The sequence below is a fragment of the Hirundo rustica genome, chromosome 9 (genome assembly GCF_015227805.2).
Source record: "Hirundo rustica isolate bHirRus1 chromosome 9, bHirRus1.pri.v3, whole genome shotgun sequence".
NCBI lineage: Eukaryota > Metazoa > Chordata > Aves > Passeriformes > Hirundinidae > Hirundo > Hirundo rustica.
Window position 1 is genome coordinate 18839099 of NC_053458.1, and position 27840 is coordinate 18866938.

Here is a 27840-nt window from a genome sequence, read left to right on the forward strand (position 1 = left end):
TTTAAAAGAAAGACTGAAAAGTGTTGTGCTTCTGGAAAGTAGGAATGTTCATCATCTGAGTGCTACAGCCCCAGAGCTTTCCTGCACCAACAAGAACAGAAATATGAGGTGGCAAATAATCTTTTCAAATGTCAGTAGTTATCATGCAAAACTCTAATTCATCATTAAAGCCATGTGTTTTCTAGGGCCCCATGAGACAAAAGTCTCTCTGAAGCAAAGCTAAAGCTGCACTCCTAAAGTGCAGTATCATTTGTGTGGGATGATTGCCATAAATAGCTGGTTCAGAGTAATGCAGCTTTGTGGTTTACATTATGTGAAGTCACTTTTGCACAGCACAATGAAGACCAACAGAAGTTAGACAGTGGTTGAAGTAGGTCAGGTATGAACTAAAACAGATGGTTCCAAGCTTGTTCTGAAGAACTAGTCCTGTGCCAATTCTGCTGTGCCACTTCCTCGGGTATATGCAACAGTGTCCCCTTCACACAAACCCCTCAGAGAAGTCAGAATCACATTTATGTGAGCGAAGAATTTCTCAGACCTACAAGCAGATCATCCTTGTTGACCATCCTTCCATTCACTTGGACTCTTCTTCCTTCAACCTGCACTAAAGATCTAAAAGCACCGAGGTGTTAATTTCTGCATAGAAATGCAGAATAGTGTAGTTTTTCCTTAGTGATTGCTGTTCATCTTCAGTTGACTGGAAAAGGATATACCCACATGACAAAAGAAAATCATCCATACCTGCTCCAAGAAAAGCCTGAGAACAGATCTCAAGCAAACACCTGGTTCCAGAATGTCTATCTATATGAGCTGGCTTGAATTTAAAGATTGAGTTTCGTAATAAACCTTGAGAATTTTTCCAATTAGTTCATTTAGAAACACTTCCTATTTTGGAAAACCCTTACATGTCAGCCTCTCACTGACAGTTTACAGAAAGCAAGCAGAGCAGAAGCGCTGTTATTTGAACAAGGACGCCACACAGTGTTACAAACTGATGGAACACAAAGCGCTCCTTAGCGCTCCCGGGGTAAAGGAAAAACCTGGCCATTACTACATAAAACTGGACCTCTCCCCACCTCGCGATTTTTGACAAAACAGAAAACAACGTAGCGTGCAGTATTAAGAAGGACAAAAGAAATACGCCTTCCCCTGGTTCGTGCTGCAGTCTGAAATGGCAACTAGCTAAAAATACTTAAACAAAGTAGCTGTGAACTCCATTACATTTGCACCAAGTTAATTCTTGTTCAAAGCACAGGCAAAGAATTATTTGCAGCTAAGCCAAGAGCAGATGACCAGCACTTGGAGGCTGCACCTAACAATCAAAACAGTAAACTACTTGTGAGACTAATCACAAATTTCTACCTGGCATCTATATGCTGCCAATATCAAACCCATCCACAGAGTTTTTTCAAAGGAGTACACAAAAAACTTTGTCATTGTATTCCAGTCTCTTCCAAAGTACTTCCTCTTACTAGTTATGCAGGAAAAGGGCAGGAGTGGTGGTGTGAACAGAAATCATGTAAAATTAGCAAGTCTTTCAATCAATTAAGTTACAATACTACACATAAGGGCTCCCATAAGAAACTAGACAATACTGCAAGCAGTAGAAAGAAAAAAGTTATCCACAGCAACTGACAATTTCACCAATTTTGAAGTTGTATTAGATGTGAAACAAGGAATTTTTTTTTTCTTCTTGAGGAAAAGAAACTGTTTTAAAAAGTGAAACTATTTTAACATTCAATTTCAAAATTAGTTTCTCCAAGAAGGATTTACAAAGCTTTAATTTATAAAACATCTACAAAAAACAGTCAATCCATTTGGCTCCTAAGCAAGACTTTTTTAGTTTCCTTTCAACAGCATTTTCAGATTACTAAAAGGGACAAGAACTTTTATTGAGATATTTACATTCATGTTTTAAAACCCATGTTCATTGTCGCATGTAAATGAACCAACCCTCAGTACAGCTATTGTATTACAGAAAGAATCTGGCATTAACCTTCATTTAAAAAGCCATCAATCATGCCTAGGTTGAGTGATTTTTCTTCTATAAACTCACAGTAGATTAAAGAGTCCCACAAAATTTTAGCAGCAGATGAGCCTGAGATTCCCAGGCTTTTGAGATCAGAGTTCTCTAAAAACCCCCACGCCCACACAGTTGGCCCCATGCTTCTTGTCCTTCAGCCTGGGTTGTAACTTTTTCTTTGTAATCGCCCTTTCCCAATCTGCACATGACTTTTCTAAGGGACATGATTCAACTTGGACTCACTCGCAGTCAGCTGCTGCTGACAAAGGGATTAATCCCAGCTCCATAAACACCCTTATGGCTAAATCAGATATCTGAGCAGCCAGAAAGATCACTGACTACAAATAAACGTGTAGCTTCCTGAATATTACCGTCCATGCAACATGCACTGTGGGCTTGGGAAGGTGGAAAAAGAGACAGAACCAGACAGCTTTGGTAACTGCAGAGAACCACCACCTGATCCACATCTGCAAGTATTTTAGAGCCTGCCATACTTGTAGAGATGTTGCTGTAAAAGTCCATACCAAGTCATGCCTCACTACTCACTCTTCTATCCAATACTCCCAATACTTTCACTCACAGCTGCCTTAGTAGCCCTAGCCTAAAAATATATTTTGAATTGTTACAACTAAAAATCAATAGCTTCCAGTAAGAAAAATGAAGATGTGTGGGAGCAGGCTGTTTAGAGCCACATAACACAATTGCAAAACACTGTAACTGCACAGCATATTAAGGTTTCTCTTTCAAGAGCATCCTTCCATACTTAGGCAAACCATGAACCAAAGAAAGTTAAACAATACAGTTTCTTTCTAGTCTCAGTACCTAGTTCATATATTAGGAGAAACTTTTTGTTGACTAAAAAACTGCCCTCCAATATTCTTGCAGAATAGAATTGCTATAGAATTTGATAGTTTTGTCTTCTAGATATGCCAGCTCAAAGGGCTCTCACTTAACACTAACAGAAGCTGCTTTTCCTGAAGTCTACCTACCTCCCAATTTACATTTTGCTCAACAGCACAAATACAACTGCAATGTTCTAGAGCAAGTATTTTCACTCCCATTAAAGCATCAGTTAGCATAAACCTATCTTATTCTCACAGTCAAGTAATTCAAAGCAACCAAAGAAATCCATAAACACAGCTAGGTTCTTCCTTGTTTGAGTTTTGGATAAGTTAGAATAAGATTTAATGCATTTAATATTGCAAACATGTTCTCTTTATGACTTAGAAGCACCAAGAGGTATGAGACAGAGCAGTATTCTGAATGAGGCAAATGGTGGTTTTACTAGAGGACAGAAATTCCCAAATTCCTATACTTGCTGTGTAAGTACTCTGCTCTTAAAGAAGACAGTGCTTTTTGCATTTACTTTTATCTATTTATCTCATTCATCAGCCTGTACTTGTAACAATTTTTCATCAAGTTTTGTGGTTTGTTTTGTTGAGGGTTTCTTTATGCACAAGACTGTCAAGAGCAGGAAGCTGGCACATCACTAGAACACAGTAAAGTGGACAGATTGATCTGGATCAGTCATATCTTACCAGTTCCCCCAATTGCATTCACAGGAGGTTTAGGGAACTATCAAAATAACATCTTCAGCACACCTTCTCAGTCTTCTCTTAACCTATAAGCTTCAATCAAGTTCACTAGTGTGCTTAAAAAAAAAATAGAGATTTCATTCCTTACTTAGGCAAAGGTTCCCATTAAAAGTCCCATCAGGAGACAGCTTTTGTAGGACTGCAATATTTCTCTCTAGACTTGAATTCCCAATCTCCCTAACACTGAGCATGACATGCATGTGCTGTTATTCTTCAATTCTTCAGGGACATGTTGAGAAAAAAAGTTGTAATAAAAAAGTATTCCTTGCAGATTTTTCAACTGCACAGTACTTTGTCACAAAATTCTCAAATACTTATTTCATACTTGGTTGATTGCTATCAAGAAGGCAACAAGGAATACTACATTTCCACAGACATAGATGGTTAACACAATCTGTTTAAACAGACGACCCTGCAAGAAAAGGGGAAGAAGTGTCATCAAACAGTCAGTCTTTTAATTGGTTTAAACAAAGATTCATCCCATTTCACAGTAGTTAGTTACCCAATTGTGACTCACCTCTGCTTCTGCAGATGTTAGTGACTGCAGTATCTGTACTCTGTCATCCTCTATCACTTCAGCTGTTCATGGGAAGAAAAACAGAAGTCAATCTGCCTTTAGGAGGAAGGGGGGGTTCATTTTTATACTGCAGAAGTCTTGAGCCTGTGACTAAGTCTTACATAGCATCAAATCTGAAAAGGACTTGGAAGTCTCATTTGACATTTCATGACCTGTTACTATCACGCTCACAGCACAGATGAAAAATTATTCTAGAATTGACCTACAAAAAGTAAATTCTGAACATTGAAGTAAAAAACCATTTTGCAAGACTGAATAATCAAAACACTGAGTTTTGAGCTAACACATTTTCCTTTCACATTTTGAGATAACTGGATTTCATTAAGAAGTATTTTCATTAGCCAACATAAGAACACTCATTGTCCAAACACTTCAGGTTAATTTCCCTTTTTCTAGGGAATAATTACTGCAGTTAAATTTAAATTCATATCTTTTTATAATCACTCCTTCTCCACATGCCACCTTACACAGACTCCTAATTAATCTCACATCTTCAATTCTGCAGCTGTCTCATCTCAGCCTTAGACCTGGGTCACTCATATGTGCAGTCACCTCCTCTCTGTGATAGCAGCCAGGGAAGATAATTTCTAATGAAGTTACCACCCAATTCTTCCCTAGACATATTGGAGTCAGGATTTCACATTCCTTCCCCTGTCAGTCAAAATGGAAAGCATTCAAGCTTGCTCCTGCAATAACATCAATTTGACAACAGCTAAATGCAGATTAAATCTGTGTGAATTAATCTGGATTTAACATACCCACCTGTTATCAAAATTCTGATAAAAAAATAATAGTCTCAGAAAATATTTACACAATTCAGTCCCCTATGAACTATGGTTTGAAAAATGAGAAGCTACTATTTTAAATGGCACAAACCCCACTCTTCTAGAATGCTTTTGTCTTGAAAACTTTTTTCTTCCATAGTCATTTATCTGCAGAAGATAGGACACTATTACTGGAGTGTTACTCTCTTTCACCTTCCAAGTTAGAGGCCAAAGAATACCTCCTGAAATTCAATCCTCACTGGTTTTATGCTCAGCAAGCAAGGGGACGACAGGAGTTTTGCTGGGTTTGTACCTTTACGAACGAGACAGTAGCTGTGAATTTCCAGAAGAACATCAATCCCAACATGCCAAGCTACAAAGCCAATCATTGCATAGGTGTCCCACGGGTCTGGCAGGTCAAGTGCTGGCAGATCCATTCCCAAGAACATAGTCACAACTACTCAGCAAAAACAAGATAAAAGAACAATAAAAATGTTGTGCCAATGTGCTTTAAAAATGTTCTCAATGCTTCTGTAACTAGATTTCCCATGAATTATCTAAAACTGCTTGAGGAACAAGGTTAAAGGAGTTCATGTAGCAGAAGGTTGCTGAGGGGTTTTTGGGGTGGGATATAGGGGGTTGTGTGGGCAGGATTGTTTTGGGGTTCTTTGGTAGTGTGAGGAAGACAGGAAGAAAAGGAAAAGGCCAAGATGGTTTTCAACCTGCTTAGTGCCTTATTGCATTCCAGCCCCACAAACACCAGCATTTGTGTCCACCAACAAGACCAGTCATCACCGTATGAATGCTTAAGGTTTCTGTGGAAGCTTGCCTCTATTACTAGAATTAAACCCAGCTTCTGGATCTATAAGTGAAATTCCTATCTCCCTTTCAATAACATTGAACTATGATATTGTAAGAACACTATTCTCATATCTTTCAAGACAAATAGAAATTATGAAAACAGGTCTTCATGGCAGAGGAATTTCAGATTTATCAGCAGTTCCTTTGGTTTTAAAGTCCCTTTTTCTTTAAGTTGTATCCAATGACCCCTTAAAACTCACACAAAAGATGGCCAAAAAAAAGGAGCTCCAGACATGCCCGGACTGGATATCCATAGATGTTTTAGAGGAACAACAGCCCAGACGAAGGACAAAGCTCCTTTGAATCAGTTAAATGGGAGTTACAACTATTACTTCTACTCACCAGCTAATATTCTAGCTGTTGTACCAGTACTCCAGTGAAACCAGTTAAACAATTGCCTCCTACAAAACAATGAAACACATTTTATTGATTACATCGTTGAGTAAAGGGGGTAAAAAAAAAAAATCTTTTGCTGACTTTCAAGCTGTAAAAACAATGTTTAAGGAAACAGTCACATTGAATGCCTGTGGCTGTAATTTAATGAGTCAGTTGTACCTTGGTGCATGACGAGACGGTCTGAAGCCTGCCATAAGTGGTTGAAAGATTGTCAAAGCCATCACAGCACAGCCAAGATAAGGATGAAAACCTGCTTGCTAAACAGAGGACATTTTTCTTAAATATAACATCTATGTAAACAGACAGAAAAGATACCAAAAATTTGCAATTTTTATTTATTCTTGTGGTAGTAAATTACAGCGGAGCTGCACTGGCAGCGGCAACAGGACACAATAAGCTGCCCTGCAGCCACATGGAGATTGCGTGTCTCGGTAGCAGACACACTGGTATGTCTGCTCAGGGTCTGTCCCACCTTTTGGCTTTATTGAGAAATTCTACCAACTGAAGAGCAGACTAATATGAATATAGAAGCCATAGTCCAAGCCCTCCAGCCTCAATCCTGTGTCTTCAGGATAAACCTATTTTATAACTCATCCCAGCACTGGTCTCCTCTCTCACCCTAAAGCATTTTATTCCATTTCCCAAGTTCACACATGGAACTGTATTCTCCCACCTTGAATTCGGATACTCTAGACTTTCCAACTTTTGATGTTACCTTGCATCAAATAGAATACAGGTGACAGCAACAGGTATACAATCTCTGTCTAGCTACTGCTCCAGACTAAGCTTATCACTGGATGCAATTATGTCTAAGTCCACAAAAACACTTATTCCCAGCAGGTTTACCATGTTACTGTCAGCCATCACACCCTTACTCCCTCCCAAATTCATATTCTCTAAGGAAATAGTAAGACCAAAATAGCAAATAAAGATACCATGAGCAAGGAACTTATGTAGGAGAAAGAGGAAGGAAGGAAAACACCAAAAGTTTTCAGGTATAGTTTAAAGGAGACAATATTCCTTTAGTGTGTTGCCAGGATTTGAAATCGGCCTACTTAAGAACAGCTTTCACAGAAATTTGCTGAGAAATAGTCATAGAATATTAGTTGTCAGTAGACTTCTCATTCATTTAGTCCCACATTTACCTTTGAGTTAACAAGCAAGACAAAAAGTATACACTTACCTGGCTCCAACCTCCTCGGTATACAAAAGGCAACACAAAAGAAATGCTTGTCAGCATGACTGTGGTCAACATAAGCATACGATGCACCTAGAAAAGTTAAATTTGTTTTTAGAAACTCTACAGCTTTCTTAATACATCATTAAAAGACATTAAATAGACTTACAGTTAAAAGATATTCTAAATCCCTACTTTAGACTTTACCAGTAAAGTAGGTGAACTTCTGATTTTTAATTGTTCCACTTTATAAGATTAAAGAGAGATGTAAATCACAGCATGTTTTGTCTATTTCTTGGATCTAGTAGATTTATAATTCTGTTTGCAATAATGCTACAAAATACAGCTGGAGATATGTGGAGATATTGCCCACCTGAAACCACAATTCCTTTCCAAGTAGGAATGAATGAGACCAGACAGGTTTGAAGAATCGTGCAACAATAACACCAATACTAACTGTGGTAATCCAAGCAACAAACATTAGTGCTCCTGAAAACAGAAAAAACAAACAAACCCAACAAGGTAAATGACCAGTAACTTAAGCACACATGAATACAACTTCCTAGACTATATAATAGTTTACTCAATATGCACATGGTCAGAATTTACCAGTGATAAAAAACGCATCACCTGGTTCAGGCTACAGCTTCATAGCCTTTATCTTGCTAGAGGACAGAAACATCCATACAAAAGGTAATCATACCCTGCCCACACAACACAACAGAGCAGCTCTGGCTGCTACACATTTCACACATGCTAATACACTTTGTACATACTGGTGAGAGAAACCATTCTATCACCTACTGAGACATCAAAGGATGAAAGATGACATTGCTACAATCTGTGTGACAAAGACTGAGTGGCAGTTCTACCACAGACCTGCATTAAAGTCCAGTAGCGAGGGAGAAAAAATTCCCACTAACTTCAGTGGCTCCAGACTGCCAGCTGAGTGGTTTCTCATTTCAAATAGAACTAAACCAAAAATGCAACTACACCGACTTGAAATAGAGAGAAAGAGATAAACAAGTCCCAGTTATAAGTTTAAGGTAAAAAGCAAGGGCAGGTTCATTTTCCTGGGTAGAAAGAATCTTTCAACATTGTTCTTGAAATGAAAAATTAACAACTTCACTCTGCCAACAGAGTATCAGATCTTGCTAGCCAACAGAATATACAACATAAATGCCAGAAAGACAAGAGGGGATACCAACTCTGCAATAACCCTCCAGTATCAGCAAGTCTAGAGCTGGAAGACAAAACTAGAAACTGCAGCTTACCGTGAGCCTTGATAAGCCGTGGGGCCCGGGACCCTCCGATATCCTGAGGAGGACCTGTGACATTGTACAGCCCAGCGGTGACCAGGGGCTGACGACGATGTTTGTAAAGGAGTCCACCTGAGCAGTGACAAAGTGGTTTATTTCTTGCTAATGAAAGCCACTGTGCTTATAAGTGTGCCCATTCCTCATTCATGAATTCAAGCCCTGTTGTAACCACTGCACATAATCATACAAGCTAACATGCAATATTGTAAGAATCTAACATAATCTAAGCTCTCCTGCACACTTACTACACAAAACACAACTCACCCAGCTACAGGAAATTCCTTTTTTCTCCACTACATACACAAGACATGAAGAATAATTCCCTTTGATTCTAGTCTCCATTAAAAAAAAAAAAAAAAAAAAAAAAGAAAGATGTGGCCAGTTCAAGAAGCCATCAGTTCCTATCATCAAGAGAGCATACAACACATATGTGAGTAAATTTGCAGTAACTTCCACAAGCAAACCCATGATCCAGAGAAGCAGTAAAGGCAACTGAATTAAAGGCCTCAGACTTGGAAATTAGTTCAGACACCAATTCTCATCTAAGCCACATCTTACAGAAGGGTTACTAATTCATTTGGAGCTGTTAAAAGAAAAGGAACCATATATGAGTCAAGTTTACCTTCACTAGCTTCCCCATCTGCCAGAAAGATGTAGTAACTGGTATCCAGATTAAATCTCCCTTTATAAGCAGGGAGACGAATACTCCTTCTGAAGGAACATTGAAGAACACCATCTGCAAGCCTCCAAGACACATCTTCAAGGGCATTCTGTAAAACAGGAGATATTTAATGCCCAGTGTTTTCATGGTGGCAGAGTAATCGGCTTAAAAGTAACCCTGCGAAGGACAAGAGTGTCACTGATGTATTAAAAAAAAAGTGAATGACCCAGGGAAGAGGGACCCCTTCTAAATTGGCATGCAAGAGGTATGCCAGTAAGTCAACATAGCAACTTATGGTTTGAACTTATTATCACTAATTTTTACAGGTCATACCAACGTTTAACCCAGGCCATCCATACCAGTTGCAGTTCTAGCAAAGGGACAGACTAATAATAAGCACAAAGTTTCTAAGTAGACTAAGCTCCCATCGTGTGACTTTCTTTACAAATTAAATTTAGACTTCCAAAGTTAACATTTACTAGAAAGTAAGAGCCCAGCCAATAACACCTTAGAGAATTACGGATCCACCTCAGTATTTACACCTGCTGCACAAAACAAAAGCACAAAGCAGCAGCATACCTTACTTCAAAACCACATCTGTGAAAGTGTCTGAGTTGTTTTAAAACAAACCTCTGAATCCAAGAGAGGCTGACTTCGCTCCTTCAGACAGGCAGTGCTCACACGAACGCGATGATCCTCATTTACACACAGATAAGCATCATCACCACCCTGCAGAGTTGAAAAAAGAAATATCTACAGCCCAATAAAAAACACCACTGGCGGTCCCCAAAAGGTCTTTGATTTAATATAGGCAGCAAGACCTGAGAGATTTCTGTAGTTATCAAGCTGTTATTTTCCATTTTCAAACACATATTAAGTCAAAGAGATGACACATAAGAACATGCATTATGATTCACACTCCCCTTCCAGAGTAACAACCACACTATCAGAAGTTTCTTTAATTATTTAGAATTTACTAAATTAACCATACAAGACAGAGATGGATGTTGGAGCTATTTAAAAATCCACTTCAGCTACAAGATTTTTTCCTCCTCAGCTGTAAAAAAAAGCATTGTTAAGAACCAAGTGTTCCTGCACTAGGGATATGAATATAAACAGCATCTCCTTTGTGCAACAAGTAACTTAAAGATTATGCATTTGTCAACAGCATCATCCTTACACTTTAAAGTAAGTTAGGAGTATCTTTAAACATTTTTAAGACTGTATAGGAGTAACATTCAAGGATCAAATGCAAATGGTTTTCAGAATAACAACTCAGCTTCTGAGGGATAAGATTTTTTGAATGTAAATAAAGATTGATTTAACCAGGAATTTCAGTCAGACAGGCTGAATTCTGCCATAAGAGATATCCATAGGGAAATTCTACTGCAATTATTCAGTAACGGAGCTAAAAGTGAATATCCACCTATAAGAATATCTACCTGTATCTCAGCACTATGGCAAAGTCACACATTGTGTGACATCTGACAGTATTTCTATTTTCCATATGTATTTCCATTCAAACTTTACTAACATCACATAAGCAACTACAGAAAACAAAATAGAACACTCACCATCCACTGGTCATGGGAAAATGCAAATGCTAAATATCCTTCACTTGGACCACTTATTTCAATAAAAACTGAACTCTCCTCTTGTTGGAAGGATAGAAAAAAACAAGAAGCACTTCCAGGATCACAGTTTGTAGGGTTCCTAATGCAGAACTTCGTAATTCCACAACTTGATGCGCTAAACTAAACAATTAAGCAAACAAACAAATTGTGAGCAATGAGAGTTTCCATCCTCTTCCTCCTTTCTACCCATGGTAGAAAAAAGCATACAAGGAACATTTACATCTACATCATTTACATCTACACACTGGTGTCTTAAACCATGTCTACAATTACCCTAGGACTACTAAGTGAAATGATGGTAAATTCCAAGCTAAATTTGAGTTGAATTTTCACTTTAAAGACATTACAATAGAATAACTTCAAAAAGTCAGTAAGAATTTCAGAAAAAAACTTCCTCTGGTTTAATATTTGGAGAGGTAAAATCAGCTGTAAGATGAGAAAGAAAAGAAGAGTACTACAGCTTTATGCTTGCTTTTTAAAGTAGAAACTCCACTGATACACACTGAGAAAATACATTGATTCTAAGTCACAGGTATCCTGGATCAAATAGCAATGCTTGCTCAATCCATTCAAAACTCAGTAACAGGAGTCAGTAACACAGACGAACTCAGAGACGAAAGCTTCTGAGCCTGCAGTTGCTAAATAGGAAGTGATGAGTCAAGACCACATTAAGTCTTTTCCCATCTCTCGTGACAGGTATGCACAATATCTTCTGATCATGAATTTCTAAATGTTCTGTTAATGTTCTGATCTGTGTGCAGCCTGAGAACGTCTGACCCTGCAAAGTTCAGGCAACTCAGCTAAGGGTGCCTGTTACGTTCTTAGCCTTAGATATCACACTTACTCATCCATCATCTCTCCTTTTCTGTTAATAGGCTGTATCAATGTCATCTCATTAAATTCCATTCATCACAAGCATTAAAGATAGCCTGATTTAGCTTTATCATTACTTACTGGCTTGGATATGTAGGAAACTGGGTGCGAAGTTGACATAGCCTCTGATGTTGCATACAAAGGTGGTGTTGGGGACGGCACATCAGGCTGAGAAACAATGGGACCTGGAATTTTTACCCAGAAAATCCTGTACTTCTTCACAACTGTGGCTCTTAAAAAACACAACACACACAGAGTCATTACTGTATACATTTATAGTTGGCTGCTACTTTAAAAAGGGGAAAAAAAAGAGAAATAATCTATAGTTCACACAAATTATTTGTAAACCTCTCATTTTTATGGAGACCTTTACCATTTTAGGGATTGAAGTAGAAAAATACCTTAAATCTCAGTAGAAAAAGAATTTTAAAATATAATACCACATGCTGCAGTGGGTATAAGATGCATGCCTACAGCATAGACTAGAACTTCAGAGAGGAGTTGCATTGTTTTTATCCTGTAGTTCAAAAAAAGCTAGTTAGGTACAGCAAATAAAAAGATTCTTAAGAGTGTATACTGCAGGTACAAGAAGTGAGAAGGTAGCTAGAAAGACTAAAGAAACCAGTCTCCAAATCTCCTTATACTCTTCCTGGGGGTAAAAAAAAAAAAGAAAAGAAAGGGAAAAAAACCACCTTCAAGCTCTTCCTAAAAAACAAATGTCTGCATTAACACAGACTCTGCAGCAAGTAAGGGTCAGCAAATGACTTTTCAGGCCATTGGACTCAAGGGCTTTTCAGTTGCTGATTAATATTTGACACAGACAATACTATAGATTTACTTCATCTTCATTTTAATAAATTAGAATTGATATCAGGTTTACTTACAGAAACTGTACATGTTTTGGAGCATCTTTAGGAGCAATCCAGTAAACTGTTATGTCTTTCTTTTTCACTTTACTTGTGTGACTGACAGCTGAATTCTGAAAACAGACACATATCAGGAGTTACACAGTGGACACACATTTTATTATTTAAACACAGTCAGCAGAGGCTACAGCTAAATCCTACAGAGACACTGCACAACCCCAGTGCAACTGGCTTTTTTCCTAGTCAGTCACGATCAATTCAGGTGAGCACTGCAATTTGCTCATACTAACAATCTTCAAGACTAAAAGGAACGACCTTCAATCCAGAAGACTCTAGCAATGAGGTAGAGGGCCCTGCAGCATTTATGCAGAAATAGTGAGGTTTTCTTAGTAAGGAGATGTTCTCCTTTTTAACAATAAGAGAATGAAGAGACAGTGCAGTGGCTCCTCCTTTTAATATTAGGAATCCACTATGTTCATTGTGTAAAAGTAAAACTTATGTTACAAATGCTGCATGTTCCTGCAGCAGACAACAGCCTTCTGTCACCAGGATAGCTTAAACAACTCAAGAACAGTCTAGAGCTGCAGTGAGCCATGCCTCTGTACTCCAAGTTGGACCAATTTCCCCAGAGACGCACTGAACTCAAATGAGATTACGTGGATTAGCTCTGTCCTCTTCCAGACATACTCTGGTCCAAGCCCCTCAGTGCCCAATGAAACATTTTAAGGCACTGGACTCTACCTTGGTACGACCACATGTCAGCAGCTGAGCACGTCTCCGGTCAGCTAACACAAAAGAACCAACTGCAGGGCTATCCAGGTGCTCTGCATCCCGGGCTTGTATGAAAAACCCTTCAAAATCTGGTCCAGACAGATGAACTAAAGCAAGAAGAAAAATAAAAGGAAGTTTACTTCAGAGGAAGAAGGAAGTATTTGAACACAGACTACCAGATGCTTATTTTACAAGTACTGAATGATGGTTAATGGATTACCTAAACAAGGTTCAACTGCTTAGATAAATCCAGTATAGAAAACTGAGGAAAGACACACTATAATACAAAGAAACAATAAATTACACTCTTCAGCTGTAACTGACACAGTACCTTCTATGTTGTCCCCTGGTTTAAATTCAGTGCCATTCACTGTAATGGTGTGCTCGGGGGACAGCTGAGGAGAGCTACCATGACAGGGCACCATGCTAGTACAGGCTTCTCTTACTCTTCCATTTGGATAGCCAATCACAGATGCACAGAGGCAAACAAACATCCAAACAGCAAAACCAGGCAGCTCCATCTGTATAAAATAAAATTTACAGGCAATTAAACACAATAAATATTTACAGTACAGGTCACCAGTCCTCTTTAGAAATCAGTTGAATGGTGAAATATAAAACAATATTTTAAAAAAGCATTCATGAGAAGACACCACTCTCAGCTGCTGAATAACTTCTGCTTCTGATAACTACGAGACATTTTCAGAATGTTCAGATACCATATTTCAGGTCGTCTACAGTTTGTCAATGGATCCCTCCATCCACTGGGTGGAATATTTCCCTCCATGCATTTTGACAGCACTTTTAAAACATATTTTGCCAATCCCTCTCCTGCTCTCTCTCTCTCTCAAAAAAAAAAAAAAAAAAAAAAAAAAAAAAAAAAAAAAAAATTGTTCCTTAAACATCTGCACAGGACATAGATCTTAAAACACGCTTCACAGATATATAAAGGCTGACAGTATTGAGGAACTACACAGCTAATATCAAGCCCACTTTTTATTAATCCTAGCTTCAAATTTTGCATCATTACAGATGGCCTTTTGTTTCCACAACCAGTGTCTATTTCTTCACATATGATGAATAATTCCCCAGGAACAAGTTCTTTCTGCAGGGAAACTAAAGTCACCAAATGTGTCAGAAATACATTTTATACATGTAAGAGTGAGAATTTGGTATGAAGATTCAGACAAGAAGTGTGTGCTTGTGGCAGACAAGCACAAGACTTCTCCTTTGAACTCTTCCTTTTGGATATTGGACCTCTAGACAATGAGTCAAATTGATTTCTTGTCACACTCTTGTCAAGGGAACAGCATGCATAAAAGACATGGGATAGTAGGACCCCAGATCCTAAAACAGTTATGAACAGGTATGAACCCTTAACCTCAGCTTTCATCATACAATGTTTTGCTCTGCCACAATACTGTTTTCATAAAAGCTGTGGCAATTGTTTTGCTGCTCAGTAGCATGCAGGGCTTACAGCTGTACTGTGGTTTACAGAACACTATAGCCAGCAAAAGAAAGTGTTTCCACATCCAAAAGGCCAGGAGAACAGAGCTGAACTTCCTTTCAATCCTTAGGCACAAGAAATGAGTTATCAGCTCTGGTGGAACATAGACCAGCCAAGTTGATCTGCCTTCTGGAAGGGCCACGCCCATTTTGCAGCAAGTGATAAGAAGTATCAGGCTATGAAGTTCCCTGACAGCATGGATGGGCATGAAGATAAACACACAGAGCCATTTCAGGCTGAACTCTCAATACCTAAAAAAAAAGCAGTCAAAGGAAGACAAGGCACATCATTAGTCTTAAAAAGCAGGAGTCATCAGCACGAACTCTTCCAAAGTTCTCATACACGGAAAACCACAATTTCCAGAGCAATGTATATTTTTACTTCAACATATTGGCCCCTCAGCAACTTTACACCACTAAATAGAAGAAAATCAGAGGTAAGAGTATGTTGAACAGTTCGGTTTCAAGAACTAGAAAATAAAAACCCAACCCTCGACTCCTCCCAAATTTTCAAGATAACATCATGATCATTATCTTTTACTTAAAGTATTTCCTTCTAGTTCCAACACTTCTCCAAAGTGTCAAAAGTTTACATCTAATTTATTTTATACCTAAGTTAAAGATGCCTAGAAAGCTAAAGACTAAGGTTCAGTAAAATTGTATGTAGCAGAGAAATTTTCAAAACAAGAAGAGATAAGGCTGCATATCACAGAGACAAGAAAAAGAGCAGGGTAGTACTCTGCTTTAAGTAGCAGAGGATGTGGTAGGGATGTAAAATGAAACAAGAAATATTCTTGTCAGACTCTACTGACTCAAAAGCTGGCAGAAGAAAAAGATTAAGTAGAGATTAATAGAATAAAAGAGAGACCAAAATCTGAAAAAGATTTTGATAAACGGAGAGCAGTAAGTTACTTCTGTGTTGAAAACAACTCCTACAGTCCCTGCAGGTATCAACAGCTAAGAAAGCCCTGGTAGCCTAATAGCCCATGAGCACAATGCTCACACTCTATCTCAGGATCTCTGCATAGAACTTATCTTTTTTTGAGCTGTTTAACTTCATTAGCTGCATAGTGTGAGATCTAAAAATAACTTCAGAGAGGAAGAGGAGATGAGACAACAGGCAAGGCAAACATACTGTCAAGCTCAAAGGTACAAAAGCTACCATCGACCGAAATTTCTCCTGAGCACCATCAGACAAGAGGGCAGACAGAAAAGGAAAAGAGCCATCTGAAGGGGAGTAACCTATATTAATATAGGGGGTTTATGACATTCCTTTAGAAATAAACCCCTGCAAAGGGAAAGCAGACAGTCTTGCTGTCCAAGAGTCACTCTACCTCTGAATTCATAAAAAGAGCTGGGGTTGGCCTCTTCTGCTTTGTTAAAGGTGCTCTTATCATGACAGCTGGATTGAGCAGGGAGAGGAAACCTATTCATAATAATTCATTACTTTTAAAATACAAACACATACACCCATGCACACAAAACAGAACATACATATCTCAGCATTTTTTTTTTCTTTCTCCAAAAGAGAATTTCGAGGACATTTGTGTTTCAAAATTATTTTTTGTAACAGTTTGAGTGTAGGAACTTACCTTACAGCCAGTGCTGTTACAGTGACACAGTCTGAGTAAAACAGCCATTGGCTCCCTACTTGTAGAAAAACAACTTTTATTACTTTGTAATCTCTTCTATTTGGTTTGCATCTAACTGTATTAACCTTCACTGTATCCAGGAAGCTTGTCTGAAAAAAGAAACAGTACACACACAAAAAAGTAAGGTTTATAAGTGACTTTACTTCAGGCATGCATTTTATACAGTTTCCCCACACTTCAGCTGAAGTGCATGATGCTGTAATGCAGCACTGACCCTGCAGCTTCCCTTGCTTTATCAGACACTCCCCCAGACCTCAAAGAGCTTCACACTAAGTAATTACTTAATTAACTTCTGGTGCAGTCAAGGGCAGGTAGGGGAACTTACCATCAACTTTTGATACCTTCTTCCTCCAAGTATTAGCTAACACAAATTTGCAGCATGATTTTAAAGCTCATTATGCATTTACTCCCTATTAAAGAGATGCTTTAGTTTAGAAGAAGAAACAATTTCAAAAATACAGTAACTTTATCCTTTTTCTATGTATCTTGCCAAGAGTGAACAGGAGGCAAGGATTTTGCCCTGTTCACTTGTTTGATTTAGTGATTTTACTTGGGCAGCTGCTCTGCATAGAATCTTCAAGGCCCCAAACCCTGCAAACTTTTATCTATGTGAAGAACCCTAAAAAGACGTCATTTGTTACCCCAACAAGTAACTTCAACCATAGCACGAGCACATTTACTGTCACAGCGATCATAGAGCCATCTCCTATGCACATTAACAAAAAACAAAATAAGAAACTAATATTCACATAACGAGAAGAAAAAAGGACACCAGAGGAACATGGCATGGCTTCCAGATAAAATAAGCCATAGCTTACCTTTACTCATTAAGGTACACAGGTTTAGGAGCTTTCTCTAAAGCAATTCAGAAATCTTACACGAAAGGCAGCAGCTACAAGGTGCTTCAAAAACGCCACCAGAATTTACTTTGCTTCATATCTGCTGCAGATGTTCTATTAAGCAAATACACTTTCCAAAAAACTTGCGGCGTCCACTTTGAGCGCTCACTGGCATCAGTTTAACCAAAGCGCTACTACAAAGACTACAGCACCTCCCCAGCCCTACTCCCTTTACCGGCACCGCTACGGCAGAAAAGGGTGAGGGAGAAGGTTCAGCCAGACCGAGCACCACCCTGATCTGCTCCAACCTCGCCCGTGGCCGCGGCGCTTTTCTGGCTGCGGGGGCGGGAGCACGCGGGGCGCGGAGAGACCGGGCGGGCGGGGCGGGCGCGGAGCCGCCAACCGGCGCTGCCAGGGCTCCGTGTGCCCGCCCCGGGCGCTGCCAGGGCTCCGTGTGCCCGCCCCGGGCGCTGCCAAGGCTCCGTGTGCCCGCCCCGGGGGCTGCCAGGGCTCCGTGTGCCCGCCCCGGGCGCTGCCAGGGCTCCCGGTGCCCGCCCCGGGCGCTGCCAAGGCTCCCTGTGCCCGCCCCGGGCGCTGCCGAGGCTCCCGGTGCCCGCCCCGGGCGCTGCCAGGGCTCCGTGTGCCCGCCCCGGGCGCTGCCGAGGCTCCCGGTGCCCGCCCCGGGCGCTGCCAGGGCTCCGTGTGCCCGCCCCGGGGGCTGCCAGGGCTCCGTGTGCCCGCCCCGGGCGCTGCCAGGGCTCCCGGTGCCCGCCCCGGGCGCTGCCAAGGCTCCCTGTGCCCGCCCCGGGCGCTGCCGAGGCTCCCGGTGCCCGCCCCGGGCGCTGCCAGGGCTCCGTGTGCCCGCCCCGGGCGCTGCCGAGGCTCCCGGTGCCCGCCCCGGGCGCTGCCAGGGCTCCGTGTGCCCGCCCCGGGCGCTGCCGACGCTCCCGGTGCCCGCCCCGGGCGCTGCCCGCCGGGAACCCCCAGAACCGCGGCGCCGCACGTTGTTAGGGCACCTGATCTCTTTGCAGCCTCCCAGCGCTGGAGGTCTGGATGGCCGTCCTGGGTTAACAACTGGAGTTTTACTGAGAGATTGGCCTTGTCAAAGCTTACAGAGCTCCTTAGCGGTGCTATTCGTGGGCCGAAAGGTGGTCACATATATATAGGCTTGCAAAATCAGGCCTTTCTTATCAAGAAAGCAAATAAATACTGGCTGTAACTGGGGGTTTCCTGGCAGAAACGGCAATTGTTTACACAGGCTTCTCTGACTTCTGTATTGTTTAAATCCAAGTTCTCAATTGCTCACAAAGTGGTGCAAAAAGACAATTACATAAAAATACAACGGGAATTTCGCTCTCCCACAGCATAAAAATATTGTGTTAAAAAACACCTTTACTGGAGAGCTCTAGTGATTCAGTTGCTTACTAGTAGTTCTGAGCAGTTCTAGAGATCTTAGTACTGTTAATTCAGTAATATTTTCTAAGAAAACCCCCTATCTACCAAAATATAACAGACTAGGAAATGCTCTGTTAGTGTTCACTCTTTTCTCAGTTTCTATAAAAGCAGCATTAACCTTTAGAGGTACCTGCAATAACATATTAAAAAACACATTTAGTGTGAAAAACAATGAGGGATTACTTTTCCTAATCAGAAAAATCATTTGGCTGTTACACTTGTATTATCTTGCTAACGAGTCACTGGGAAGCTGAGGTCTCGCTCAGTGTTCAGTAACTGAAGAAACATAATGCATAAGCAATAGTTTGAAGTCAAATATGGCTATTTCCCTCTAGCCAGGGGAAAAAAGAATTCTGTTTACAACTACAGTCATAAAGTTCCCATATATGAAAGAGTTTGATAAAATTGCAGGCCTAAGTACATACACGCTTTATGTGCTTGTGTGTTTTTAACTAATACAGACACATTATTAATAAGACAAATAATAACATAACTATATTTACAGTAAAAAAAACTGGTGACCAGAGGAACCAGTATTCTTATCAATATTTAGGTTCGTAATTTCCAGAGTACAGTGGAATTAATATACAAATATTTTAAGATTTTATTTTAGGGTCTTGGCTCATTCACAGAATGGGGTATATATGTCTGAAATATTATAATATATATAAGTATATATGGAAGTAATTTCCCCATTAAGACCCATGAGAAGAGATGAAAATGCAAGCTGTAATCCTGTTGGAAATGGTAATCAGAGTTAAGGAAGAAAAAATAATTTTTCTGTGAAAAGTAAAGAGGGCAAGTGAGAGAATACTGTTGTGCTAATCATTGTATAGCAACTCTTAGTTCAAAAGATGTTTGCTATTGCTAAAGAGCTGTAAAGCAAGAAAAACCAAGAAAACACCAAGAGAACCAGAGAGAAGAAAAACCAACTCTGTAACTACTGAGTTTAAGTCCCCATACTACTGCACGGGCAATCATCAATCCATCTGAAAGGGCTCTCTTCAAACATACCAGTCTCCTTAAAAAATAATAAAATCAATAGTTCTGCACCCTTAATGAAAATGTTTCTATGAAAGGGCACTACATGTTAATTAAGTAAATAAAATGCATTAGGGTATAAGAATTATAAAAAGACCACAGCTGCATCGTCTTTGTAAAGTGTACTGCAACTGTTGTTAGTATATTCATAACAATTCTGTATTTATCACAAAGCAGAGGTTCTAGCTTAAGCAAATGAGACAGAGACGGAGAGGGCTGGGGGGTGGGTTTGAATCTTCCTGCAAGCCTGAAGAGAGATAAAGCTGTGTAACCTACTATTGACCTGTGTCAGAGGATGAGGCTGTCAAGTGGCAAATGAATGACACAACATCTAACATGAAAAGAAGCTGAGTTTTTTTGCATGGTTTATTACAGGCACTTAAGAAAGCAAGTGAAAGCTTATAATTTTGAAAGCAATGGGAATTTCCTAGAGGAGACTTCATTCCAAGTATATAAAGGGGAATTTCTCTTGCTTAAGAACCAAGAAAGCAATTAAGTAAATATCTATAATTTTGGAAATTAACTATTGTGCAGTCCAAGGTTTCTACTGATAGCTATTCTATTTTTTAAGCCCAAAGCCGTATGGAAAACAACAAGCCATTGAAGAGAACCCATGTTACTATGTGATTCCTTCTAATCAACTTTCCTCTTAGGTATTAAGGGAACTATTCAGCAAAACTGTGGCATTTTAGGTCAGACCTTGCTCAAGTTTCATATATGTGCATTGAGCTCTATGTTACTGGCAAGGTTTTCACCATAAAACAAGTTCAAATTGATTGCAAGTGGTGTGCAACAAGGCTGCATCCCTACCAGATTGTTTTGCTGATGGACAACTGGATCAAAGAATTTTTTGTTACTAGTGTTACCTATTTTGAAATACTGAAATCTGTTTGAAAAAGTGCATTTGGATTTGGCTAAATTCATGCTGGATACTAGGCTTTCTCTGAAAATAACAATCCTGGCACCCATATTTACTCAGCTCTCCACTGCACAAACTACACATATGAGACTATGCATTTCAAGATTTTTCAAACTTTCAGCATTTTCCAAGCTTTTCAGCATTATTTTCTTAGTTAAAGAAGTATTAGGGAATTAACAACGGTATTTTTATCTTAGATATGAAGAATTCTTCCTGCGAAACCAATTTGTATATGGTGGGGGGGTTTGTCACAAACAGAGGGGAATGTTGAGTCATTGAAACAATCCTTTTCATCTAAAAAGAAATAAATGATGATAAAGTCACAATGTAGGATGAGATATTTTTCTCAATAATTAAAAATTTATTTTCCCTTGAGCTTTGGCACTCTTTCATATTTACCTGTTTTACCAACTTACAAACTAGATTAAAGCATTCCCCATATGTTCAGAAATTTCCTTCTACTGTATGCATTTTTTGGTTCTTTACTAATCACATTAATTTTTGAATTTTTTTATGTCACACATAAAATTCAGACTTGAAACCGTATTTATACGAAAATACTTGTTTACATAGAGGTAAGATGCATTTTACAGTTTTCAGTCAATGACTGTAACAAGCCACCTGATGGCAGCAGCCAATCAGTCAAGTACAGTTTGCAAGTCGACTGCACAGAAACCTGCTTTGGTTTTGCATCTCTATTCTGACACAATAGCTGCCTGCCCCATAGCTTTCTACCAAAATATGTACCCACTTTGATTCAAATAGATTGGAAAAAAAAAAAAAAAAAAAAAAAAAAAAAAAAAAAAAAAAAAAAAAAGTACTTCCTTGCTTATCCAAAATGAAATATTTAAGATTGGTTCCCTGATATCAATTTGAGACAGGTGTGTATAGGTGTTATGAGAAAATGACACACAACCTGTCACTTTTCTGAGAGTCTCCACTTAAGCAATACAGAACACACATAAATTGATAAAGGACTTCAGTAAAATCATTTCACCCCATCCAAGTGATGTGGATCAATGCTTTATCTGATGCACACTAGCAAGTTTTATCTGATAAAAGTATTGCATTATTAACTTTATTGAGCTTTCTGTATTTTCTGACCATTACTGTGATGCTTTTTTAAATAATTGATTTTATTATATCAACAAGATGTGATAAGTTTTTATTGTTCGGCTTTGCAGGGAGCAAAGAGCTTGCTGGCAAAGGCATTGACCTGTAAGTGTTTCAGTGTAAGGCACTTTAGACCTGATTACAGAATTTGTAATGAGAAGCTAAGATTAATTGAAATCTTGTACAACGTTCTCTCACACACTTATCAGTTTCTTTGCCAGCCAATCTCAGTTCCATCTTTGCCCCTGGCTTTTCTTCTCTGCCCTTTCACTTGGATTAGGAACTAATTTTCCTACCCTTTTTCATTTCATCTCAAAAATCCTTTCACAGGAAACCCATTTCCATTTCTTCACCTTTTCTCAGCATCTCCTAATTGGACTCCTTCGTGGCTTCTAAATGCTGTTTTTGTTTTGAGCCAGCACGTCTGTGGGTTTTGCAGCTGCTCTGGGTTCAAGCACTAGCAGTCCTGCTGGAGGGATGATGCACAGCACTGTTAGTTGTGGCAACATTCTCGTTAGAACATGCCCAGTGCCCTGTGGGGAGCCATGTGATGATGTTTGAGTATCCTCCATGGGAAGGGCTGCAGGGATTTTAGCTCTGATTTTACCAAGTCTCACCTAAATGTTTGCAGAGCCTTTCAAAAGCTAACAAACCGGTAAGACCATAACAGAGCTGGTAAAAGGCATATCCAACATTGTGAGCTGTGAGAAGAATAAGGGAGAGAAGATTGTTTCATGCCAGTTTTCAAGTCCTGTACGCAGCAATCCTCGAGTGATGAGCACAGGGGAATATCAAGCAAGGTGTAAAGGGACCCAGCCCAGACATGCTATGGAAAGATGCCTCCTGCACAGTTAGGTTAGTACATGGTCAATCTGGAAGCCAGTACCTTTGAGGAAGTTCCAAATTTTCCCAGAAACAAAATATCAAAGCTGTTCTATTGTATGAGACACTAATTCCTCCAGCTGAAATGGAGAGCCCGTGCTTTCTGCAGAGGTAGGGCACTCAAAAATCTGGACAACAGCAGCAGTTTGTCCCAAAATACAGAAGTGATTCCTAGGTCCTGGGTGTTCACATAGGAACCGCTGCCCAGTTATGGGCAAATTACTCATCAGTAATCCTAAATTTAAATTCATGGATAACCAAATGACCTGATGATATCAATGAGACAAATATTAAGGACTTTTATTTTCTGGTAGCAGCACTTGGAGATGGTTCAATTGCAAATGTTGTTGGGCTCTGATTGCTGTATAGCAAACGTTTGCCAGTCTGAATTCCTGCTTTGTAGCACTCTAGTGCAAACCACTCCTATATCATCTTCTTTGTACTTCCTGCCATGTTTAATATCTTTTAAAACAAATGCTTGCAGCAGTCATACATTTGGTGAAATATTTTCCTTCTGCAACATATTACACCACGTTAACCTGTTCAAATTACCCTGGTTTGAGAACAGATTACAGATTACAGATTGGGGAATACAGTCCCCAGTATTAGCTTTCGGATAACGTCATGTAATTATTTCTTTGCTTAAAAATCAGATCTCAAATATATAGAACAGAAAAGCAAAATCAGTTGCTTACCATTTGAATTTAAAGACCTGTCTAGGTAAGATTTAAGGATTATTATTTTAATGGACTGGGGAAATATCCATGGTATTCTCAATATAGTTTGATATTTTACAAAGGAACATCAAAGGAGATGGAGTGTACAAGAGACACTCTGAATATTTATTTTTGAGGAGGAAATAGATCGGCTTGATAAGACATTGCTACAGTTCATTCAGGAATAGATCCACTGAAGTCTTAAATCTCAGCATATCTCACTAGTGTTACATGGAACAATTCACAGGAAGACAGTGCTGGTAGTGGTTCAGCACACTGGTGTATGTTCTCTTTCTACAACAAAAACTGGCCCAAGATATGTGAATCAATTTTACATTTAACTAAGTTAAATGGTACAAGAATATAATTCAGATACTTAATTTTGTTTGCCAAGTCCCCATGTTTGCAGATTATTAATGTCAAATTAATGAGATGCTGTTACCTAAAGCACAGTCAAATGTATCTTAAGCACTTATGTGAAAAGCTACCTTAAATGACATTTTTATATGGTCCTCTTAAAGATATTTGCATTGAATTTTACAATTTTCTATTAAAAATTAAACTCTATTAAAAATTAACTTTCTATGGATGTTGGAGCATTGATTGATTGAGGCCACACAGTAAAAGAATGGCCAAACTGGAATTGAAAACAAACCCAAAATGTTAATCTTTGAAAGGTCAAACCAACACTGCCTTACATGAAAGGCCAGTAAGGACAAACTAAATAGGTTTGTGTCCTAGCTTCTCTATCTCATATGATTTCTGGCTTAAATAGACACTTTTATTCTAGCCTATCATTTATTCACTGCCCATCAAGCTATTGCAATCTGTTTAGTCATTTAGAAGGGATGTTTTAAAAAAGCTGTATGTGATTATCAATGTTCTCACTAATGTTTTCACTCAATACTAGATTCTAATGTCCAAGAACATACCCAAATTTCTGCTGAGCGCGTAACTGTCTAAGAAAGCACTTGTTTTCAGTCACTGCATAGCAAAGATCTAACTCAGAAAAGACTGCAGTTTAACCAAACAGAAAAAGGAAGTTTTAAAGAAAAAGAACTTTCTTTCAAGTTTGCGTTTCTGGTTGAGAAATCCCCATTAGAAAACAAAAGCTAGACAGAAGACTCAACATGTCTTAAGCTGCTTATTGTTTGAATAACACAGCGTTAATTCATTAATTTACAGGGCATGAGTGTAGAGCATTGAGAAAAAATGTGCTCACTTTAAATTTTATAAAGTCTCGTATTTCCTGTACGCAGGCCAAAGGAATCTGCTTTTTATTTTAATTAGACATCCAGTTAAGTTCTCTCTGTGCTAGTTGGTTTTTACTGTTATTATTAGGAACTATTTTTCTGTTACTAAAAATAAAGAGCTACTTCCACCATGTAAGTACTCTAACCTAGAGTACTTTTTACCCTATACAGCAGGCATAAGAAATATGGCATTAGTAAGATGTGACACCTAGTGAAAAGCTCCCCAACGTGTATTGACACCACTTCTAGGATAAGTGTTCTGTAACACCATGCTCCAAAACAGGAGGCAAGAAAAGAGGACCATCAGGAAGGTGTATGTAAAAGGACTGAAGAGTTTTGGTATGAGTACATTTGAAAATGCTGCAAAACTACTTCCTGATGATTAACATTGATATGGTATGTACTCTTATTTTGAAGCAACTATTGATAATTTCCTGCTGTAGTATATCATAATCACGCACAGAGAAACTGCAGACTGAAGATAAAATGGCACTGTGAAAACCATCCCTTCGCTGCCAGTGTATCAAATGCTCAGTTGGCATTGGCTGTATTCAAGACAGAAGTGCAATGCTCAAAGGTAGCACTTGTGCATTCATGTTTTGCTGGTGTGGTTTCCATACAGAGCAAAACTGCTCAATTTACACCTGGTAAATGAACGCAGGCCCAAAGGCTGTAAGGGATGGGCCAGCATAAGAGATGCTGCCGATGGAGAAAGGATTAGAGAAGACTGCTCTGCTCCTCCTTACACTTCATCAAGAGACCTGCAACATTCATTATCTTTGAAACAGTAGCTTTTATATTGAATTGAAGGCAAATTAAATTACACAGTTTCAATTATTAAGTGATTTCACAGTGCCTAGGAATCTTTTTTGCTGCGTAGTGAATCAAGTCCTTTATTTACACTGTTGACATCTGGTCTAGCTACAGTCACAAATGATGTCAAAATAACTGGCTCAGGCTTGGTTTCCTAATGATTTTTGTCCAAGACACTAAAAAAAATCTTTTTCATAAACCTGGGTACATTCCAAAATTTGTCTCAATGCATAGTATTGAGGAGATATGCCAGTGCAAACATAGTAAAGGTAGCGTGATTTTCTGTAAGGAAATCAAACATCTTAAAACTTAGTAACAGGAGAGAAATTGCCTTCAATAATACCCTTTTGGTTCCTATCTTGCTTTTCACAAAATATTCAACATCCACTTTAAAATAACTATTTATGCAAAGGACTTGGCTATGTGGGCATTATTTTCTCCCCCTCTCTGAGAGCTGCTCTCTGTGTAAGCAGCTCATGAAATTTCTAAATGCCAGCCTATTTGCTGTATGTGACAGGACAACAGCAAGCCTGGAAGAAAAGACACTTGTGCAAGGCTCTGTGGCAGACAACTGCAGTCACTTCAAGCTACTGAAGCTTGCAAAGGACCCTAGAAAAAAGATAATCCAGATCCCTTTCAATTACCTCTGTTGGTTTTGTTCCTATGACTTCCATAACTGTTGAAGTTTCTTGTATTTCCCATTCCTATATTGTATCATCTTCTTTTCTGGGACACATCAGTTCAGAGAAAACAGCCAGCACGCCAGGAGAGCCAGGGTTCTGCCAGGTGCACGTCTGTCCTGTGTATGAATGCAGGCAAGCTGAGTAAAGAATATGGGGGCTGCAAAAGGCAAAAGACAGTGGGAGAATTCCACTGGGCACTCAGAAAATAGCCATGTGAAATAACTCAGATTGTAAGTATCACATCTGAATGAGCCTTGATGAGGTGAATCTTAATTCATGATTAGGAACTGCACTCACAAGGGTGCTTTTCATTCTTCCCCCATTCTGCCTAGAAACCGTAATATATGTCAAGGGCATACAAGTTGACATATTAACCTACACCAACATGAAAATCTTTCTTAACAATACCAAAAACATTAACTCTAATGAGGAACAAACAGATTTATTGAAATTTTCAGAGGGAGGAGCAAATGAAAGAGAAAATAAAGGAGAAAAGCTACCAAATGATAAAAAACCCATCTGTTTGAAATGAGGGGAAGTGTTTCCATGAATATCAAGACCCTTGGACTTCCCCTAAATGCACTGTAATTGGATGAACACCCTGCAGCAAAATACACTTATAAGGGTATGTATGGGATGGTCAGAAGTAAAAGGTTAAGCCTAAATTGTCTTGCAATTCCACCGAAATATACCACCTTTGAGAGGAAGAAATAAAGAAAAAACAAACTCAGTATAACACAGTGACTGTAAATTGAGAAGTGCCTTTTTTTTTTTTTTTTTTTAACTTATTTCTAGGCAATAAAAATAGACTGACCTTCCAAAGCTGAAGGCTGACCTTTACACTGGGGTGCAGTTAATGACTTCGGTGGTGAGAGGCCTGGAGCAAGTGTCCCAGGTGTTCTGCAATACAAAGCAATGGTAAAGGCTGCCTGGTGTCAGCAGTTCGGATGACAGTATGCTTCAAAACAAGGCGGCGCGGGGTGGGTTTGTTCTGGTGTTTGGGATTTTTTTAAAAACCATGCCACCTCTTGGTCAAAGTCAGATCCACGGAGTTTGTAGTCTTGTCCACACACTATATATAGCACTTAACCTCTGGCTGATACCATGTTTTTTCAGCAGCGCAGCCTATCAGGATGGAGCCGGCCGCCCGGCTGGGTGCCGGCCCTGAGGCAGCGGGGCCGGGACGCTGAGGAAACTCGGCGGAGCGGCGTTCCAGTCACGCCAAGGAGCGGCCGGGCCCAGAGGCATCAGCCGGGATACTCCACGCAACCTTTAAAGCCACCCAGCCCTCAGGGGAGTGCCCGGTAAACCGCACAGAGCTCCGGACACAGGTGCCGGGCCCCGCAGGGCCACCCCTCGTGCCTGTGCGCACCAGACGAGCGTAAAGGCGCTGGCGGGGCTGCGGCTGTAGAGGCTGGGACAGGAGGCAGGTGCCACCACGCCGCGCTGCC

The 27840-nt window shown here is 39.6% G+C and overlaps 1 protein-coding gene across 4 annotated transcripts; it reads right to left on the reverse strand.

Annotated features, from left to right (window-relative positions):
• Positions 1 to 1753: 1753 nt before the first annotated feature.
• Positions 1754 to 27375, reverse strand: FRRS1 (ferric chelate reductase 1). Of its 4 annotated transcripts, none has more exons than XM_058421682.1 (18): positions 27204 to 27375; positions 26351 to 26505; positions 16616 to 16764; positions 13849 to 14038; positions 13488 to 13624; positions 12765 to 12859; positions 11962 to 12112; positions 10948 to 11127; positions 10004 to 10102; positions 9335 to 9482; positions 8668 to 8784; positions 7767 to 7882; positions 7400 to 7486; positions 6376 to 6473; positions 6163 to 6221; positions 5273 to 5416; positions 4136 to 4197; positions 1754 to 4030 (listed from the first exon to the last, which is right to left on the reverse strand). In XM_058421682.1, exons 3-18 carry the CDS (start codon positions 16661 to 16663, stop codon positions 3938 to 3940), a joined length of 1824 nt encoding a protein of 607 aa, XP_058277665.1. In that variant the 5' UTR covers positions 16664 to 16764; positions 26351 to 26505; positions 27204 to 27375; the 3' UTR covers positions 1754 to 3937. The 4 variants fall into 4 exon arrangements, 3 of the variants coding, with proteins under 3 accessions (XP_058277665.1, XP_039929545.1, XP_039929544.1); XM_040073611.2 differs by lacking the exons at positions 26351 to 26505; positions 27204 to 27375 and adding exons at positions 17001 to 17085; positions 17494 to 17823; XR_005702255.2 differs by lacking the exons at positions 26351 to 26505; positions 27204 to 27375 and adding exons at positions 5072 to 5127; positions 17494 to 17823 and having other exon boundaries at positions 3981 to 4030.
• Between the last annotated feature and the right edge of the window lie 465 nt (positions 27376 to 27840).